This window comes from Eriocheir sinensis, chromosome 19 (genome assembly GCF_024679095.1).
Source record: "Eriocheir sinensis breed Jianghai 21 chromosome 19, ASM2467909v1, whole genome shotgun sequence".
NCBI classification, from domain to species: Eukaryota; Metazoa; Arthropoda; class Malacostraca; order Decapoda; family Varunidae; genus Eriocheir; species Eriocheir sinensis.
In genome coordinates, this window is record NC_066527.1 from 16,125,011 (window position 1) to 16,145,010 (window position 20,000).

Below are 20,000 nucleotides of genomic sequence, written 5' to 3' on the forward strand. Positions count from 1 at the left end.
TACCGGCGACACAATCACACACACACACACATACACACACACACACACACACACATCACACACACATTCCCTCTTCCTCCTCTTCCTCTCCTCCTCCTCCCTCTCCTTCTGCTTCGTTTCCTTCCCCTTCCCTTTCCTTCTATCCTCTTCATTCCCTTTCCTTTCCATCTCTTATATTCCCTTCATTCTGTTCCCTTTTATTTCCTTCCCTTTTCTCTTACCTTCCTGTCTCTTCCCGTTCCTTTCCTTCCTTCTCAGTTTCTTATATTCCCTTTCTTTCCTTGTCTTGTCTTCCCTTCCTTTACCACCCCTTCCCTTCCCTTCCCTTTCCTTTCCTTTTTATCCCTTTCGTTCCTTTCCCTTCTCCGCTCCTCCACCTTCTCTTTTTCTCTTTCCTCTTCCCCTCTTTTTCCCCTATTTTCTTCTTTTCCTCCTCCCTCCACTCCTCTTCCTTTCTTCTTTTCCTCCTCCTTCCTCTCTCTCCTTTCCTTCTCTTCCTTCTCATTCCATCTCTCCCTTCGTCTTTCTCACATTCCATTCCTTTCACCATCTTCTCCCTCCCCCCTCTCATCATCCCTGACCCCATACCACCCCAATATGACCCTGTTGACCTTTGACCTGGGCTTGGAGTGACTCTCGTTTTCTCTCCTTTCCTTCCTGACAGTGCGCAACCCAACACCGAAGGAGATTATTGCGCAGCTTCTCCTACGGCGCGCGCACAAGGCAACCCACAACCCACCCACCCCGCTAGCCCCCTCGTTCGTCCCCCCCGCCCCCACCTCCTCCCCCCTCATAGACCCTGAAGTTGACCAAGGGGGAGGAGGTGGAGGAGGAGGGGGTGGGGGCTTTGGTGGGGGAGGTGGAAGGGTGGAAGAGGAGGATGTCGCAGCCTTGACCAATTTGATAGTTGATGAAGGTGGTTGATGATTGTTTTGCTTTTGTTGTTTTGTTGTGATTTTGATGTGATTTTCTTTTTTTTGTGTGTGTGTGTGGGTTTAAATTTTGTTTTCTTTGTCTTGTTTTTCGCTGTTGTTTTGTTTGTTTTCTTGCTTTTGTTCTTATTTTGTTCTTTTTTGTGTTTCTTAATTTCTTTTTGTTTTTCTTTTCTTTTCTCTTGTTTGTTTGTTTTGTTTTCTTGTTTAGTTTTTTTTGTTCTGTTTGTTTTCTTCTTTTCTTTGTTGTTTTCTTATTTTGTTTTCGTTGTTTTCTTTTATTTCCTTGTTATAGTTTGCGCCTGCTTGATATTTGCTCGTCTCGTATATTTGTTTCTGCCTTTCTCTTTGTTTTTATTTGTCTTTGTCTTGTTTTGTTGCATAATTTTCCCTATTTTTACGTTTTCATTGTTTTATTTCGTTTGCTTGATTGGCTTGGCGGACTGACTAACTTGCCTCATTTTTTTTTTATTGTTTTTTCGTTCATAAAAAAAAAAAAAAAAGAACACAAAAAAAAAACAAGAAGGATGATGATAAAGACTTAACAACATAATAAAAGAAAACGAGGAATGAATATAGGAATCAAAGGGGAGGGGGAGAGGGAAGGGGGGGTGACTCAAGCATTTTAAGGGGGGGGGTGATTCAAGCATTTAAAGGAGGGGGAGGGGGGGGGGGGCGAGTTGACAATGGGCTATCGAACTCACTCGGATTGCCTATTAAGAGAAGAACGGAGAGCCGATTGTGGGTGTTAATAGGCCGACTAATGTGTGTGTGTGCGTGTATGTGTGTGTGTGTGTGTGTGTGTGTGTGTAGGAGACGTGCATAAACCTCTTACATTCTCTCTCTCTCTCTCTCTCTCTCTCTCTCTCTCTCTCTCTCTCTCTCTCTCTCTCTCTCTCTCTCTCTCTCTCTCTCTCTCTCTCTCTCTCTCTCTCTCTCTCTCTCTCTCTCTCTCTATGTCTCTCTCTCTCTCTCTCTCTCTCTCTCTCTCTCTCTCTCTCACCACACACACACACACACACACACACACACACACACACACACACACACACACACACACACACACACATTCGTTTCGACATCTTCCCTTTACTTCCTCCTCCGCCTCCTCCTCCTCCTCCTCCTCCTTCTTCTTTTGGCCCTCAATATTTTCCCGCAAAACTATGTAATACCATTATCTCTCTCTCTCTCTCTCTCTCTCTCTCTCTCTCTCTCTCTCTCTCTCTCTCTCTCTCTCTCTCTCTCTCTCTCTCTCTCTCTCTCTCTCTCTCTCTCTCTCTCTCTCTCTCTCTCTCTCTCTCTCTCTCTCTCTCTCTCTCTCTCTCTCTCTCTCTCTCTCTCTCTCTCTCTCTCTCTCTCTCTCTCTTTTCTCAGGTCATAAATTTCCACAATCGTCTTCCTCTTACTTTCACTCTCTTCTTCTTCTTCATCTTCTTCTTCTTTTCTTCTTCGTTGCCTTCTTTTCCTTCTTCTTTTTGTTCGTTTTCTTCTTCTTCTCCTTCTTCTTTATTTATTTTTCCATTCTCAATTTTGTCATTATCATTATTATTACTATTATTATTATTACTTGGTTTATATAATGATTATAGTAGTTGTAGTAGTAGTAGTAGTAGTAGTAGTAGTAGTAGTAATGGTAAATCTACCTTTATATTTCTACCTGGCCAAATATCGGAAACTAATTAGCTAGCCTTCACATTCTCTCTCTCTCTCTCTCTCTCTCTCTCTCTCTCTCTCTCTCTCTCTCTCTCTCTCTCTCTCTCTCTCTCTCTCTCTCTCTCTCTCTCTCTCTCTCTCTCTCTCTCTCTCTCTCTCTCTCTCTCTCTCTCTCTCTCTCTCTCTTCGTATTTATAATCCTTACCATGACACAGATTGACAGAGAGAGAGAGGGCGCTGCGGTATCTTAACCTTTCATGTTTCTGCTGTCACGAGAGAGAATCAGATATTTATTATACATTTTTACACTGGTTATTCTTGCATTATGATGAGTGTATTAAATGCTAGAGATCTTGAAGACAGAGCTGAGGATTGTTGTAAAAGTAATGAAATACTAGACGGCTGACTCCAAGGCGGTACAACAGACACGGACACACTACAATGACATTACCGATAACAGTGAATGTAAAAAACTACACAAGGATGATACCGCACATGCGCAATACATAAAAAAATAATACCGTAATAATAATAAGAAGATGAAACAATATAAAAGCTAAGATAAAATTAAAATTGAAACTAAATGAGATAAAATACAATACAATGAAGTAAGATAAGTTAAAGCATAGGTCTCAGACACAGTTAAAGTGAGTCATCGTAAGAGTGAAAATGTTAAATGTAAAATATTAAAACATTGGTCTCAGACACTTAAAATTTATGATCGTAAAAGTGAAATGGTAAAAACAAAACAGAACATTAGAACATTGGTCTGAGGCACACTTAAGAGAGAGAGAGAGAGAGAGAGAGAGAGAGAAATTAAGTACCTACTGTTGTGAAATTTAAATCCCTAACGTGTCCTATCATAACTTACCTCCAATTTTCTTTCCCTTCCTCCTCCTCCTCCTCCTCCTCCTCCCTTCTTCCCTTCCTCCCTTTCCTCCCCTCACTTTTTAACTTACTGTTGCTCTCTGTCTCTCCATTTCCCTTCTGTCTCTCCATTTCCCTTCTTTCTCTCCATTTTTTTCCTTTCTCTCCCCTTCCCTTCCTCTCTCCCTTTCCTTCCCTCGTCTCTCTCTCTCTCTCTCTCTCTCTCTCTCTCTCTCTCTCTCTCTCTCTCTCTCTCTCTCTCTCTCTCTCTCTCTCTCTCTCTCTCTCTCTCTCTCTCTCTCTCTCTCTCTCTCTCTCTCTCTCTCTCTCTCTCTCTCTCTCTCTCTCTCTCTCTCTCTCTCTCTCTCTCTCTCTCTCTCTCTCTCTCTCTCTCTCTCTCTCTCCATTTCCCTTCATTCTTCTTCTTCATTTCCTTATCTTTATTTCTCTTCTTATCTTTCTCTTGTATTTCCGTTTTTATCTATATTCTCTCTTCCGTTATTTGTTTTCTTTTTCTTTTCTTTCTTTCTTTCCTTCTTTTCTTTCTTATCTTTCTCGCATATCTCCTTTTTATCTACCTTCCTTCTTTTATTTTATTTCTGTCTATCTTTTCTTCTTTTCCTCCTTTCCTTCTCTTTTCCTTCTCGCTCTGTCTTCCTTCCTTTCCTTTCTTCCTATTTATTTTTTCTTTCTTTTTCTCTCTCCTTTCCTTCTCCTTTGCCTCCTTTTCTCTCTGCTTTCCATCCCTTTATTCCTTTCTTTATCTCTTCCTTTTCTTTCCTTTTTTCAATACTTTCCTTTTACCTCAATTTCTATCTCGGTTCCCTTTCTTCCTTCCTTCCTTCCTTCCTTCCTTCCTTCCTATCTTCCTTATTAATCTTTTTTGCTCCATTCCTCCCTTCTCGCTTTCCTTCACTCTCTCTCCCTCCCTACTTCCTTACCTCCCTTCCTTCCATCCTTCATTCTTTCCTCCCATTCCTTCCTTCCTTCCCTCTTCCTCTTCCTCCTCCTCCTCCTCCTCCTCCTCCTCTTCCTCCTCCTGATTACCTGTGTTACCTTCTGGATAGTTACCTTAATTAATCTCTCTCTCTCTCTCTCTCTCTCTCTCTCTCTCTCTCTCTCTCTCTCTCTCTCTCTCTCTCTCTCTCTCTCTCTCTCTCTCTCTCTCTCTCTCTCTCTCTCTCTCTCTCTCTCTCTCTCTCTCTCTCTCTCTCTCTCTCTCTCATCAATTATAAAGAAAAATAAAGCAATATTTCACCATTTCTTTCCTCCATCCGTTTCCTCACTTCCTCCTCCTCCTCCTCCTCCTCCTCCTCCTCCTCCTCCTCCCTCTCTTCATCCCTTTTTCGTCCCCTCTCATTCCTTTCCCTTGTTGCGACACAGGAAGAAGAGAGGAGGAGGAGGAGGAGGAGGAGGTTGCAGTGTACTAGTAATCCTTGAGATGCTGCAATGTTTTACTCTCTCTCTCTCTCTCTCTCTCTCTCTCTCTCTCTCTCTCTCTCTCTCTCTATCTCTCTCTCTCTCTCTCTCTCTCTCTCTCTCTCTCTATCTCTCTCTCTCTCTCTCTCTCTCTCTCTCTCTCTCTCTCTCTCTCTCTCTCTCTCTCTCTCTCTCTCTCTCTCTCTCTCTCTCTCTCTCATTTCTAGCTATTTATCACTTTTTTTACATTATTTATCTTTTCCTTTTCTTCTTTTTCTCATTCTTCTTCTTCCTCTTGGTCTTCTTTCTCTTCTCCTTTTCCATCTTCTTCCTTTTCCTTTTTTCTTCATCTTCTTTCTCGCCTCATCCATCTTTTTTTCCATTTTCTTTTTCTTCTCCCTCTTCATCCTTTTTTTTCTCTCTCATTTCCTTCATATTCCTCCTCCTCATCATCATTACTATAACTACTACTACTACTACTACTCTATTTTTTTCACCTTCTCTTCGATACAATTAACTCGGCATCCTGTTCCGCATTCCTCAGGTTAATATCATCACAGTAACACCTTCAAATTATTACTACGATACCTGTTACCTGTTTTTGTTATGTTCATATTGCTCGTCTATTTTTTTGCGCCCTCGTTTCCTCCTAGAAGTTAGCTCGCAATAATAACATCCTGCGTGCGTGTGTGTGTTGGGGGGGGTGGGGGGCGGCGGCGGCTGTGTGTGTGTGTGTGTGTGTGTGTGTGTGTGTGTGTGTGTGTCTGTGACTGGCTTATTCGTGTTTGTTGTTCTACTTCTCAATCTTTTTTTTTCATATATGTCTTTGTGTGTATCTGTGTCTGTCTATGTCTGTGTCTATCTGTCTGTTTTTATCTTCATTTATGTCTGTTTTTTCTCCCTGTTTTCTTATATGTCTGTGTGTGTGTGTGTGTGTGTGTGTGTGTGTGTGTGTGTGTGTGTGTGTGTGTGTGTGTCTGTGTGTGTTTGTCTGTGTGTATATCTTTCCATTTGTCTGTTTGTCTTTATCCGTGTCTGTTATTATACCCTCTAGCATCCCTTTCGGTTCTGTGTGTCTGTGTCTCTTGTGTCTGTCTGTCTGTCTGTCTGTCTGTCTGTCTGTCTGTCTTCCTGTTTACATTCATTCAATTTATCCTGTTTCTCCTTCTTTCCTTCTTTCATTAATTCTTTCATCTTTCCTTACCTTATCTGTCTGTCTGTCTGTCTGTCTATCTGTCTGTTTGTCTGTCTTTCTGTCTGTCTGTCTGTTTGTTTGTCTGTTTGTCTATCTGTCTATCTATCCTGTTTCTCCTTCTCTTCTTCTTTCATTGAACATTCCTTACCTTATCTGTCTGTCTGTTTATCTGTCTATCTGTCTCTGTTTATCTGTCTGTTTGTCTGCCTCTCCGTCTTCAGAATCCCTCCCAGACCTTATATGTGTGTCTGTTTGTCTGTCTGTCTGTCTTTGTCTGTGTGTCTGTCTGTCTGTCTATCTGTATGTCTGTCTGTTAATCTGTTTCTGTGTCTATCTGTCTCTTTATTAATGTCTGTCTGTCTGTCAGTCCGTCTTCAGCATCCCTCCTTGACCTTATCTGTATGTCTGTCTGTCTGTCTTTGTGTTTATCTGTCTATCTGTCTCTGTTTATCCATCTGTCTGTTTGTCTGTCTGTCTGTCTTTGTGTTTATCTGTCTATCTGTCTCTGTTTCTCTATCTGTCTGTTTGTCTGTCTGTCCGTCTTCAGCATCCCACCTAGACCTTATCTGTCTGTCTATCTGTTTCTGTGTATGTCTCTCTCTTCATTTATCTGTCTGTCTGTCCGTCCTCAGCCTCACTCCTCGTCCTTGTCTTGTCCCGTTAGCTCCAGAACATTTCCCATAAATTAAGCCACGCCCATGTACGTGTGTGTGTGTGTGTGTGTGTGTGTGTGTGTGTGTGTGTGTGTGTGTGTGTACAAGGGTGGCAAGAGAGGTGGAGGAGGTGGAGGTGAAAGGTTATGTGTGTGGAGGAATGCAGGAAGAGAGAGAGAGAGAGAGAGAGAGAGAGAGAGAGAGAGAGAGAGAGAGAGAGAGAGAGAGAGAGAGAGAGAGAGAGAGAGAGAGAGAGAGAGAGAGAGAGAGAGAGAGAGAGAGAGAGAGAATAGTGACACAGAAATCAAAGAGAAATATATTGAAAGTGAAAGGATGAGGAAGAAAATATATTAAAGGAGATGAAAATAAAAATAAAAATACATAAAGGAAATAAGAGGAAAAGAAATAAAAAGAAAAGCAGAGAAGAAAAGGAGAGAGAGAGACAAAAGAGAGAAAAGGAGAGGAAGAAAAACAAAAACTGACGGATAATAAATCTAAAAAATAAATAATAATAAATTGAAAGACAGAGATAAGAAAAGAACAATGAATGAAGGGGAAGAAAGAATAGTAGAAGAAAATGAAGGAAGAATATAAGAAAAGGAGGTGAAGTATGATATAATGAAGGAATGAAGGAAGGAAAGGAGAATAAGTAGGATGGAATGAAGGAAGGAAAGATGGAAAAGTAGGAAGGAAGGAAGGGAGGAAAAATAGAATGAAGGAAGGAAAGGAGAATAAGTAGGATGGAATGAAGGAAGGAAAAGAAGGATTGAAGGAAGGAAGGAAGGAAAGGAGGAAAACTAGACGAGGCGAATACAAGAGAGAGAGAGAGAGAGAGAGAGAGAGACATACATTCATTTGGGTGGAGGAATGGGGAAGAGTGGGTGGTGGAGGGGGATGGAAGGGTAGATGAGGAGGTGGAGGTGAAGGGGGAGGTAAGGAAGGCAGTCCCGTTGTGGAGGAAACAATGTGGATGCCCTTGGTCTCTCCACATTCCCTCCCTCCATCTCTCCATCCCTCCATTTGAATTTTCTCCTCCATCTCTCCCTCTCCCTCCTTCTCTCCACCCTGTTTCCTCCTAGTCCACATTCCCCTTCTCTTCCTTCTCTCCCTCTCTCTTTCTCTCCTCTTTCCTCCACTCGCATTTTCCCTCTTCTTTCCCCTTTTTTCCTCCATTTTCCTTTTTCCTCTTTCCTTTACCTCCTTTTCTTCCTCCTCCTCCTCCTCTCCTATTCCTCCTTCTCTTCTGCTTCTTCCTCCACTTCACACCGTCTTTCTTCTCTCCTCCTCCTCCTCCTCCTCCTCCTCCTCCTTCCTTCTATCTGTCTCCCATTTCTCTTTTTCCTCCATTCTAATTTCCTCTTCCTCCTCCTCCCTCTTTCCTCCTGTGTAATGTTTCTCCTCTTCCTCTTCCTCCTTCTACTACTACTACTACTACTACTACTACTACTACAACATCACCACCACCACCACCATCACCACATTTCCGAACCAATAACCTGTTTGCCAATATCTGATAAGCAAGCTGTTCACAAAGTATATAAAATAGGTTTAATAATAATAATAATGATAATAATAATAATAATAATAAATGCTTCCCCTTCCTTCCCTCCTACTCCCCTTCCTCCCTTTCCCCCCGTCATCTCCCACCCCTTCCTCCCTCCTCCCCTTCTTCCCCCTCCCTTCCTTTCCTCCTCTTCTCCGCTTTTCCCTTTCCCCATCTCCTTTCCCCTCTTCTTCATATTCCCCCACCCTTCTCCCCTTCCTCCTCCTTGTGTAATTCAGTGGTAAGCCCGCACCTCGAATATGTGGTACAGTTCCGGTCTCCTAATTACAGGAAAGACATTGAATTACTGGAAAGGGTTTAGCGACGCGCCACGAAAATGGTTCCAACCTTAAGGGCTCAACCGTACGAGGAACGACTCAAGCGACTCAATCTCTTTACGCTGGAGAAAAGACGCCTATGAGGGGATATGATTCAGGTCTTCAAGTACCTGAAAAAAAGTTCCGTAACGTCTTTGAACTGGAAACCAACTCGAGAAATAGAAATAAACGTCTACCAATCCAAGCGAGGCGATGTAGATGTAGTTCAGACATTGGCTGGAGTTTTTTTCTCAAACCAAGTCATCCGCCACTGGAACAATCTCCCCTCATAAGTAGTATATGCGAATACCATCAACTCCTTCAAAACATCGAATCAACTGCTATTTCGTTGCGTCAGGAGTAAATTGAATACCGAGGTGCTTTCATCTGCTCCCCAGGCCCCAAGTACACATATTTGACAAGGCTTTCGTAGGAGTTGTGGGCATTTCCAGGGGTAGTTTTATGGCCCTGGTGGTAGTCTGACCCTTCTTCTGTACCATGAACCTAGAGGAACATATTTGACAAGCCTTTCATAGGAGTTGTGGGCATTTCCAGGGGTAGTTTTATGACCCTGGTGGTAGTCTGACCCTTCTGTACCATGAACCTAAAGGAACATATTTGACAAGGCTTTCATAGGAGTTGTGGGCATTTCCAGGGGTAGTTTTATGGCCCTGGTGGTAGTCTGGCCCTTCTTCTGTACCATGAATCTAAAGAAACACTCATTAGAACCCGATTGATCCCCTCTTGTTAACCTTTAGAAATTGTTAATGTGAGAAGCGAAGGTGTCTTATAATATCGAGATATGAATCACCAGAGCGGGCAACCTCGTAATGAGTCAATAGGCTTTCTGTTGCTTGCATTTCCAGGTTTCCAGGTTTCTCCCCCTTTCCCTTTTCCCCCTTCCCCCTCACCATCCCCCAACCCCTTTCTCCCACCTTTTCCCACCACCCCCTCTCCCCTCCTTCTCCCCCTTCCCCCTCTCCATCCCCTAACCCTTTTCTCCCACCTTCTCCCACCACCCCCTCTCCCCTCCTTCTCCCCCTTCCCCCTCTCCATCCCCCAACCCTTTTCTCCCACCTTCTCCCACCACCCCCTCTCCCCTCCTTCTCCCCCTTCCCCCTCTCCATCCCCCAACCCCTTTCTTCCTCCTTCTCCTCCCCCCTCCCCCTTCCCCCCTCAACACCAGACACTGAGGCACGCGCGCAATCTGACAACAAACAAGTGTGACGCAACGCCGCCCCCCCTCCCCCCTCGTCCTCTCCTCCCCACCAACGCTCCCCCTCCTCCCCCTCCTCCTCCCCACCACCCCTCTTCCCCTTCACCTCTTGTCCCCTTCATTCCTTCCCTAACCCTTCCCCTTCACCCCCCCCCCCTTCCTCCCTCATCCCCAACTCCCCCTTCCCTCCCCTTCACCCCTTCTTCCCTTCCTCCTCCTCCTCCTCCTCTTCCTCTTCCTCCTCTTCCTTCCCTCCCGTCCCCTCCTCCCTTCCTTCACCCCCGACCTTTAATAGAGAGAGAGAGAGAGAGAGAGAGAGAGAATTATTTAACTCAGTCATATTGTGTGTACGTGTGTGTGTGTGTGTGTGTGTGTGTGTGTGTGTGTGTGTGTGTGTAATAACAAAGTGGAATTTATTAATCAGTGAAAAATCTATTCACGTGATTGATATGAGGGAATCCGTACACACACACACACACACACACACACACACACACACACACACACACACACACACACACGTCGAAATAACTGTAAACAGAAAACTAATCTCGACCATAAGAGGGAAAGGAGGAAATTCATATGCCCGTTTTGAGAGAGAGAGAGAGAGAGAGAGAGAGAGAGAGAGAGAGAGTAGCGGTAAATTTGATCATATGTTTCTTGTAGTTGATCTTTTTTGAGTAGTAGTAGTAGTAGCAGTAGTAGTAGTAGTAGTAGTAGTAGTAGTAGTAGTAGTAGTAGTAGTGGCAGTCGTAGTAGTAGTAGTAGTAGTAGTAGTATCAGAAATATCTATAACAGACAAACCCACTACGGATACGAGAGAGTTGATGAAAAAACGAAAAAATACAAAAAAAATCCATATAACTCAATGACATAATCTTAAGAGCAAACATCCCGGGCCCTCTCTCTATAGCATTTCCGTAACACATTGGCGAACCATAAAACTGAATCACCAACGTCCATATTCTTTATCGGGATCGCCAGGCAGTACCCTCGACGAGTGAGCCAATGACGGGTTTCTGGGTACGGGTCTCTTTCTCTTTCTCTTCTTTCTTTTTCTCTTTTTCCTCTCTCTTCCTCCTTTCTATTTTTAAACGTATCAGGCTCATATTACGACAATTTCCCAAGGCACCAAAGAGGAGATTAACCGAGTTCTCATGGGGTGGTGACTTTCCCTTTCGTGGTGCAGAGTGATAATAAATTAGAATCACAACTAATGATTAATGCCAGACTAAACGCACTAGCCCTTAACCCAGTAGCAGCGGGGATCATGTTTCTGTATGGTCCCTCTAACGAGAAAAATGAGAAAAAATCACCCCTCACACAAACCATTTCATAATATATATCAAAGCATTTGTGATCAGATTATGTATCATTTATTTTGGGGGGTTACATCATGGCACAAATTTGGCCCGTCGCTGCTACACGATAAAGCCACAAATTTGGCCCGTCGCTGCTACACGATAAAGCCACAAATTTGGCCCGTCGCTGCTACATGGTAAAGCCACAAATTTGGCCCGTCGCTGCTACACGGTAAAGCCACAAATTTGGCCCGTCGCTGCTACACGGTAAAGCCACAAATTTGGCCCGTCGCTGCTACACGATAAAGCCACAAATTTGGCCCGTCGCTGCTACACTAAAATAGCCAAATTTGGCCCGTCGCTGCTACACGATAAAGCCACAAATTTGTCCCGTCGCTACACGGTAAAGCCACAATTTGGCCCGTCGCTGCTACACGATAAAGCCACAAATTTGGCCCGTCGCTTACACGATAAAGCCACAAATTTGGCCCTGTCGCTGCTACGATAAAGCCACAAATTTGGCCGTCGCTGCTACACGGTAAAAGCCACAAATTTGGCCCGTCGCTGCTACACGGTAAAGCCACAAATTTGGCCCGTCGCTGCTACATTTATGGTAAAGCCACAAATTTGGCCCGCGCTGCTATTTGGTGAAATTGGCCCGTCGCTGCTACGGTAAACCCTATTTGCTGCTGCTACTGGGTTAATTGGAAGAAGAGAAATGAAGACAGCAAATGTGATATGTGTGGCTTTGAAATGGAAGACTTAAAACATTTCCTGCTGCACTGCAAACAATACTCAGAAGTTAGAAAGGCACACATATTTGTACAACAGCCATACAAAGAAGGCGTAGACGAACACCTAGCTGACATATTATTACTGAAAAATAGCAATAAAGGAAGTGAGAAAATAGAAGAAAGGAAAAATTACTTAAAAAAACTCTGGAAGGAAAGACAAAAAATTCAGAGGGCTTAAACACAAGCGCAAAACCAGGGAAAAAAATATAAAAAGACTAGATGTCAAGTGAATATTGAAAAAGAAAATAAGAGTTAAAGCGCGAGAACATTGACACTGAGTGAAAAGAAAATCCGGGAGCCGTTGAAAAGACATATCCCGGGACTGCATCTGATCTGAGAGGTCGTGTCAAACTGTCCCTAGCGTCACCAAGCAGTCCATGAAAAGCCCAGCAACTTCTACGAGAGGCATTTCAAACAGGGGAATAGAGGCCCAGACACGTTTGAAACACTCCCCACATTGCAACCTCTCCTTTCCTCCTTCCTTCCTTCCTTCCTTCCTTCCTTCCTTCCTTCCTTCCTTCCTTCTTTCCTTCTTTTCTCCCTTCCTCCCTTCCTCCCTTCCTCTAGGCGCCATATGACCCTGGCTGTTGCGGCGCCTAATTTAAATCAATCCAATCCTCCCTTCCTCCCTTCCTTTTTTCTCTTTTTTTTTTTTTTTAGCAGCAAAGGAGACAGATCAAAGGCTTAGAAAAAAAAGATAATGAGAAAAAGCCCGCTACTTACTACCCCTAAAAAGATTGTCCTTCCTTCCTCCCTCAACCTCTCCTTTCTTCCTTCCTCCCTTCCTTTTTTTTCTCTTTTTATTAGCAGCAAAGGAGACAGATCAAGGGCTTAAAAAAAAAAAACAATGAAAAAAAGCCCGCTATTTACTGCCCCTAAAAAGATTGTCCTTCCTTTCTCCCTTCCTTCCTTCCTTCCTTCCTTCCCTCCTCCCTCCCTTCATTCATTCATTCATTCATTCATTCATTCATTCCTCCCTTCCTGCCTGCCTTCCTTCTTTCCTTCTCAAGCGCTCAAGAATACGTGCTTAGGGGTCAGGGCCTTATAGATGCCTGGAATAGCTTAGGGTACATGATATTGGGAGTCTGTGGATGGCGGTGGCGGAGGGAAAGTGTTAAGAGTGGGATCCGATCTTAACCCCTGAAGCCTGAACCCCTTTAAATAGTGACCCGATGAAAATAAGGTTAGGTACAAGGTGTCAAGACCAAGACCAAGGGATGTGAGGTTATGTTCGGTTGTAGAAGACGAAGAATGTGAAAAAAATAACGAAAAATAATGATAGGAGGTGGGAGAGAGAGAGAGAGAGAGAATGCAAAATTAGGAAGCAAAAGAGATGAGTTGAAGTTGATAATTGGATAAAGTAGGAGTTTGTGAGGCAAAATTCATTCTCTCTCTCTCTCTCTCTCTCTCTCTCTCTCTCTCTCTCTCTCTCTCTCTCTCTCTCTCTCTCTCTCTCTCTCTCTCTCTCTCTCTCTCTCTCTCTCTCTCTCTCTCTCTCTCTCTCTTTCTTCAAAAATTCCTTTGTATCTCCTTCCACAAAGTTACGGGGAGAGAGAGAGAGAGAGGAGAAGATATCAAGGTGATCTTCTTTGGGGAAATGCTTTTACTTGTTCTAATGTCGCCCAAGAGAGAGAGAGGATCGTTATATATTCCCCATTGTTAACGAGACAGACAAATACGACAGTTTCTCTCTCTCTCTCTCTCTCTCTCTCTCTCTCTCTCTCTCTCTCTCTCTCTCTCTCTCTCTCTCTCTCTCTCTCTCTCTCTCTCTCTCTCTCTCTCTCTCTCTCTCTCTCTCTCTCTCTCTCTGTCTATCTATCTGTCTTTAGCTATCCTCCATGGTAAGACCGCACCTCGAGTATGCAGTGCAGTTCTGGTCTCCCAATTACAGAAAGGACATTGCTTTACTGGAAAGGATTCAACGACGCGCCACAAAGATGATTCCAACCTTCAGGGCTCAACCGTACGAGGAACGACTCAAGCGACTCAATCTCTTTACATTGGAGAAAAGACGCCTACGAGGGGATATGATTCAAGTCTTCAAGTGTCTAAAAAAGTTCAGTAACGTCGATTACTCCAAATTCTTTGAACTGCAAACCAACTCAAGAACTAGAAATAACGGTTTACCCATTCAGTCGAGTCGATGTAACACAGACATTGGAAGGAGTTTCTTTTCAAACCGAGTCATCCGCCACTGGAACAATCTTCCCTCAGAAGTAGTGAATGCAAATACCATCAACTCCTTCAAATATAGAATAACGAGGGGCTTCCATCTGCTCCTCAATATCGAGGTGCTTTCATCTGCTCACCAAGCCCCAAGTGGCGGTCGAGCAGATTAAATCACCCATGCGGGCGACCTCGTAATGAGCCAATAGGCTTTCTGTTGCCTGCATTTCCATGTTTCCTCCTCCTCCTCCTCCTCCTCCTCCTCCTCCTCCTACACCTCCTCCTCCTCCTCCTCCTCCTCCTACACCTACTCCTCCTCCTCCTCCTCCTCCTCTTCCACCTCCCCCTCCTCCTCCTCGTCCTATTTCACTGTACAACAACTCTGGCTGAACGTACGATGACCGCCGCGGGATGTCAGATGCACGATAACCCCCGCTCTGAAGGCCTTACTGTTCACACTATGTCTTGTTTTTGTGGGTCTCGCTCCCTACCTGGTTGCCTGGAGTTCATAGATGCAAGGGAGGTGTGGCAATGGTCTATATTTAGTGTTGACGAAAGGAATTTATAGATGAAGAGAGCATGTGTTGTAGTTATTGGAGATAGCGACGTTTGGCAAGGATGTTATAAATGAAAATAGTGGTAGGAAATAATAAGGAAAATAAGTTGTAAATACGAATGAGAATGGTAATGTTTTGTATTTTGAAGTTTATGAAAGGAATTTATAGATGGAGTATGTGTTGTAGTTATTGGAGACAGCGACGTGTGGCAAGAATGGCATTGACGGAAAGGATAGAAACAGGAAATACGAAAGAAAACAGTAATTTCGTGTTTTGTAAAGTATATGAAAGGAAGTTTTACACGCAATGATGGATAGGTTGAGTTTGTGATTATTGCAGATAGCGACGTTTGGCAAGGATGTTATAGATGGAAATAGTAGGAAACAAACAGTAAACGCGATGGAAAATAAGTTGTTGATAAGAATACGAAAGTTAATTTTGCGTATTTTGAAGTTTATGAAAGGAATTTAAAGATGAAGTGAGTGTGTTTTGTAGTTATTTGAGATAGCGACGTGTGGCAAGAATGGTATTGACGGAACGTGTAGAAACTGGAAAACATGAATGTGAACAGTGATTTTGTGTTTTGTAAAGTATATGTAAGGAAGTTTTACACGCAATGATGGATAGGTTGAGTTTGTGATTATTGCAGATAGCGACGTTTGGCAAGGATGTTATAGATGGAAATAGTAGGAAATAAACAGTAAACACGATGGAAAATAAGTTGTAAATATGAATGAGAATGTTAATTTTGCGTATTTTGAAGATTATGAAAGGAATTTATAGATGAAATGTGTGTTGTAGTTATTGGAGACAGCGACGTGTGGCAAGAATGGTATTGACGGAACGTGTAGAAACTGGAAAATACGAATGAGAACAGTAATTTTGTGTTTTGTAAAGTATATGTAAGGAAGTTTTACACGCAATGATGGATAGGTTGAGTTTGTGATTATTGCAGATAGCGACGTTTGGCAAGGATGTTATAGATGGAAATAGTAGGAAATAAACAGTAAACACGATGGAAAATAAGTTGTTGATACGAATGCGAATGTTAATTTTGCATATTTTGAAGTATATGAAAGGAAATTATAGATGTAATGAAGGATATGTTTATTTTGTTATTTTTGCAGATAGTGACGTGTGGCAAGAATGGTATAGACATTACGTTAATAAAGAAAATAATAAGGAAATAATAAAGGCACTGGTGAATGTTTTTTTAGAGTTTTGAGTTGGCAGTTATTGCAAAAAAGACACGCGACAAGAACAGTATAGACGGAAAGAGAAAAAATGAATAAAAAAATGTAAATGATGATGATAGGAAAATAAATGCAATGAGATAGGTGTTTCAATAATACTTAGGACGAAATGAATCTCCCTTCCCCTCCCCCCCCCTCCCCTCCCCTCCCCTCCCCCCTCCCCCTCTTCTCACACCCATATACCTCGCTAACGGGAAAAAGAAGAGAGAAGAAAAAGAGGAGGAGGAGGAGATAAAGAGGGAGAGGAAAGTGGCAATATCTTGTGCATTAGAGGGAAATAACATACGAAAAGGAGGAGAAAGAGGAAGAGGAAAAGGAAGAGGAGGAAGGATTTTTATGTGAAGGAGGTAAAGGAGGAGGATGAGGAGGGTTGTAAAAAGGGAGCTTATTGTTAGAGAGAGAGAGAGAGAGAGAGAGAGGAGGAGGAGGAGGAGGAGGAGGAGGAGGAAGGGATGAAAGACGAACTGAAATTGAAGTTTTGTGAATCCTTCCTCAGTCTCTCTCTCTCTCTCTCTCTCTCTCTCTCTCTCTCTCTCTCTCTCTCTCTCTCTCTCTCTCTCTCTCTCTCTCTCTCTCTCTCTCTCTCTCTCTCTCTCTCTCTCTCTCTCTCTCTCTCTCTCTCTCTCTCTCTCTCTCTCCTCTCCTTTCTTTTCGTCTTTCCTTTCCTTTCCTTTCCTTTCCTTTCCTTTCCTTTACTTTCATTTCCTTTCCTATCCTTTCCTTTTCCTTTCCTTTCCTTTCCTTTCCTTTCCTCTCCTCTTCCTTCCCTCCCCTTCCCTTTCATACCTCATCTCTCTCCTCTCCTCTCCTCTCCTCTCCTCTCCTCTCCTCTCCTCTCCTCTCCTCTCCTCTCCTCTCCTCTCCTCTCGTCTCGTCTCCTCTCCTCCTCCCCCCTTAAACTTGTCAGCAATAATAATGGGAAAAACAAACACAACGAATCCTGAAAAAAATTATTTGCTCAGAAAACGAAATATTGTGAGAAAGGAGAAAGTTGGACGAAGGAAGGAGGAGGCAAACAGACGAAGATGAAAGGAAGGAAATAAGAGGGAAAGAAAAATATGAGTGGATGCTGGAAGAGAGAGAGAGAGAGAGAGAGAGAGAGAGAGTAACTTTTGGCTGTTTCATTGATATCATTTTTGTTTTTTTGTTTTCTTTTTCGAATTTTTTCCTTGCATTATTGTTTTCTTTTCTTTTTTTCTTTTTTTGGCTTTGTTGTAGTGTTGAATCTCTGCTGTGTGTTCTTTTTCTCTCTTATCTATATTTACCTGAAGTTATATACGTTTCTTTGAAGTTACTTATATCGTATTTCCACGCCGCATTTTCCTATACGTAAAAAAACAAACAGTCTTGTGTAATTGACCCCTTTCTCGGCCACCTCTTTGGATTCTTTTTTAGGAGCAGCGAGTAACGGGCTTTTTTTATCATAGTTTCCCCTTTTTGTGTGCCCTTGAGTTGTCTCCTTTGGTGTGAAAAATAAATAAATAAATAAATAACTTCTCTCTCTGACAATGTTCCTCTCCCTCCCTCAGCCTGCACGGGGTCCGGGTGTGGATCGGCGGACGAGTTCAAGGAGAGGTGGTCCATGCCGTTAATGAAGCTGGGGAACAAGCGATACTACCTGGGCATATTCTTCAAGGTGAGTCGACTTACGTGAACTGTTGTGGTTGTTGTAGTGAAGGATTAAGTAGTAGTAGTGAAAGATGTAGTAGTCGTAGTGGATGGTGGTCTGGTGGTGGTTGTAGTAGTAGTAGTAGTAAAAGGAGAATGAGGAGGAGTAAGTGTAGTAGTAGTAGTAGTAGTAGTAGTAGTAGTAGTAGTAGAAAAACTAGAACAAGATCAAGAAAAAATCAAGAAGAGAAAGAAGAATAGGAAGAACCAAAAAAAAATATCAAAAATGAGAATAAAACCAAGTAAAGATCAAGAAGAGAAAGGACAAGAACAAGAACAAAAAGAAAAAGAAGAAGACGAAGAAGAACTGCAGTAATAGTAGTAGTAGTAGTAGTAGTAGTAGTAGATATCAGTAACAATATAATTAAGTACAAGTTCATGCAAATCAAATAGCCCTTTTCCAATAATTGCATCCTAATCATCACTCCACTAATGAGTCCCGTCAAACACACGGAAGCAGGCACAATTATTAAGTCCCTCACCATTAGAACAATTATTATGACTGAGCTTATGACTTTGACTATAATAATTACTTTGCTCTTCTTAACCAATTATATGCACACAAAATTTTCCCTTTTTTTCAGTATTTCTTGCAGTCAACTTAATTTTTTCCCATTTTGCCTTATTTAAAAGCACGAAATTTTCCCTTTTTTTCAGTTTTTCTTGCAGTCAACTTAATTTTTTTCCATTTTGCCTTATTTAAAAGCACGAAATTTTCCCTTTTTTTCAGTATTTCTTGCAGTCAACTAATTTTTTTTCCATTTTGCCGTATTTTTCTTTGTCAACTCAAAAATTTTCCCCTTCCTTTTAGTATTAGTTAGTTAGTTTAGTTATTTTTTTTTAGTTCTTTTAGTTTGTTTTAAGGTTTTTTTTTTTGTCAACTTAAAAAAAATTCCCCTATTTCATTTTAGTCAATTTAATTTCTCCCCCTTTTTTCCGTGTTCTTTTTCAGTCAACTCACATTTTCTACCCTTTTTTTTAGTTTTCCTTATCGTCAACTCAAAATTTTCCTCTTTTTTTCATTTCACTCAACTAAAAAAATTTCACCTCATTTTTTTCAGTCAATTCAAAAAAATTTCACCTTTTTCTCATTTTTTTCAGTCAGTTCAAAAACTTTTCACCTTTTTCTCAGTTTTTTTCAGTCAATTCAAAAAATTTTCACCTCATTTTTTTCAGTCAACTCAAAAATTTCCCCTCCTATTTTGTTTTCATTTAGTCAACTCAAAAATTTCTCCTCCTATTTTGTTTTCATTTAGTCAACTCAAAAATTTCCCCTCCTATTTTGTTTTCATTTAGTCAACTCAAAAATTTTCCCACTTTTTTTGGTTTTCCTTGTCAACTCAAAAATTTTCCCCCCCTCTTATTTTCCTTTCAGTCAACTCAGTATTTTTTTTTCCTTCTCAGTTTTTTTCAGTCAACTCAAAATTCTTCCCTTTTTTTATTTATCTTTCAGTCAACTCAATATTTTTTTTCCTTTTTCTCAGTTTTTTTTCAGTCAACTCAAAATTCTTCCCTCTTTTTTTATTTATCTTTCAGTCAACCCAATATTTTTTCTCACAATTTTTACCTTTTTTTAGCTTTCCTTTTCGTCAACTCAAACTTTTTCCCTTCTTTTCATGTCACTCAACTCAAAAAGTTTCACCTTTTTCTCAGTTGTTTTTTTTCAGTCAACTCAAAAATTTTCCCCCTATTTCTGGTTTTACTTTCGTCAACTCAAAAAATTTCCCCCCCTTTTTATTTTCCTTTCAGTCAACGAAAAAAAATTCACCTTTTTCTCAGTTTTTTCAGTCAACTCAAAGTTTTCCCTTTTTTTCGGTACCCTTTCACTCAAAATTTTCCCCATTCTTTTCTTTTTATTTTCCGTAACTCGATAGTCTTTATTCTCTATTTAAAGTCATTTTGAAGACATGCCCTACAAGCCACAAGTTCAAGCATATCTTTTTTTGCAGTTATTTACTAGTATAAACATATATATCATTTTTTACCAGAATCATTTATCACAAGTACAAACACGCATTTTATTTCGTTACAAGTACAAACATATATAGTAATTATTTTACGTGTAGAATCATATAATTAATTTTTTTACAGGTACAAGCATTTTTTTTTTTTTTTTGCCTTTATTTACCACAAGCAGACGCATATATATCTCTTTTTCACAAGCATATCACTTTCTTACAAGTGGTCAAGTTTTTACAAGTACAATCATATACATATTAATTTTTTTACAAGTATACAAACATATTTTCAACCCCTATTTACCACAAGTAGACGCATTTACACCTTTTTTTACAAGCATATTATATTTTTCACAAGTTCAAGCAAATTTCTAGTTTTCCCTTAATTATTTCCTACAGGTATACAAACATATTTTCAACCTCTATTCTCCACAACTATACGCATTTACACCTTATTTTTTACAAGCATATTATATTTTTTTTCACAAGTTCAAGCACAAATTATTTT

At 41.4% G+C, this 20,000-nt stretch overlaps 1 protein-coding gene across 9 annotated transcripts in view; it reads left to right on the top strand.

The window, feature by feature from the left end:
- Positions 1–20,000, top strand: part of LOC127000781 (C-type lectin 37Db-like) — a 73,284-nt gene that overhangs the window by 24,566 nt on the left and 28,718 nt on the right. For 7 of the 9 annotated variants that reach the window (XM_050864818.1, XM_050864822.1, XM_050864819.1 and 4 more), the window contains exons 3-4: positions 665–916; positions 17,396–17,502. In XM_050864818.1, coding sequence (XP_050720775.1) covers positions 665–916; positions 17,396–17,502 — 359 coding nt within the window. The remainder of the gene's footprint in view (positions 1–664; positions 917–17,395; positions 17,503–20,000) is intronic. The other 2 variants (XM_050864826.1, XM_050864825.1) reach the window with 1 other exon arrangement.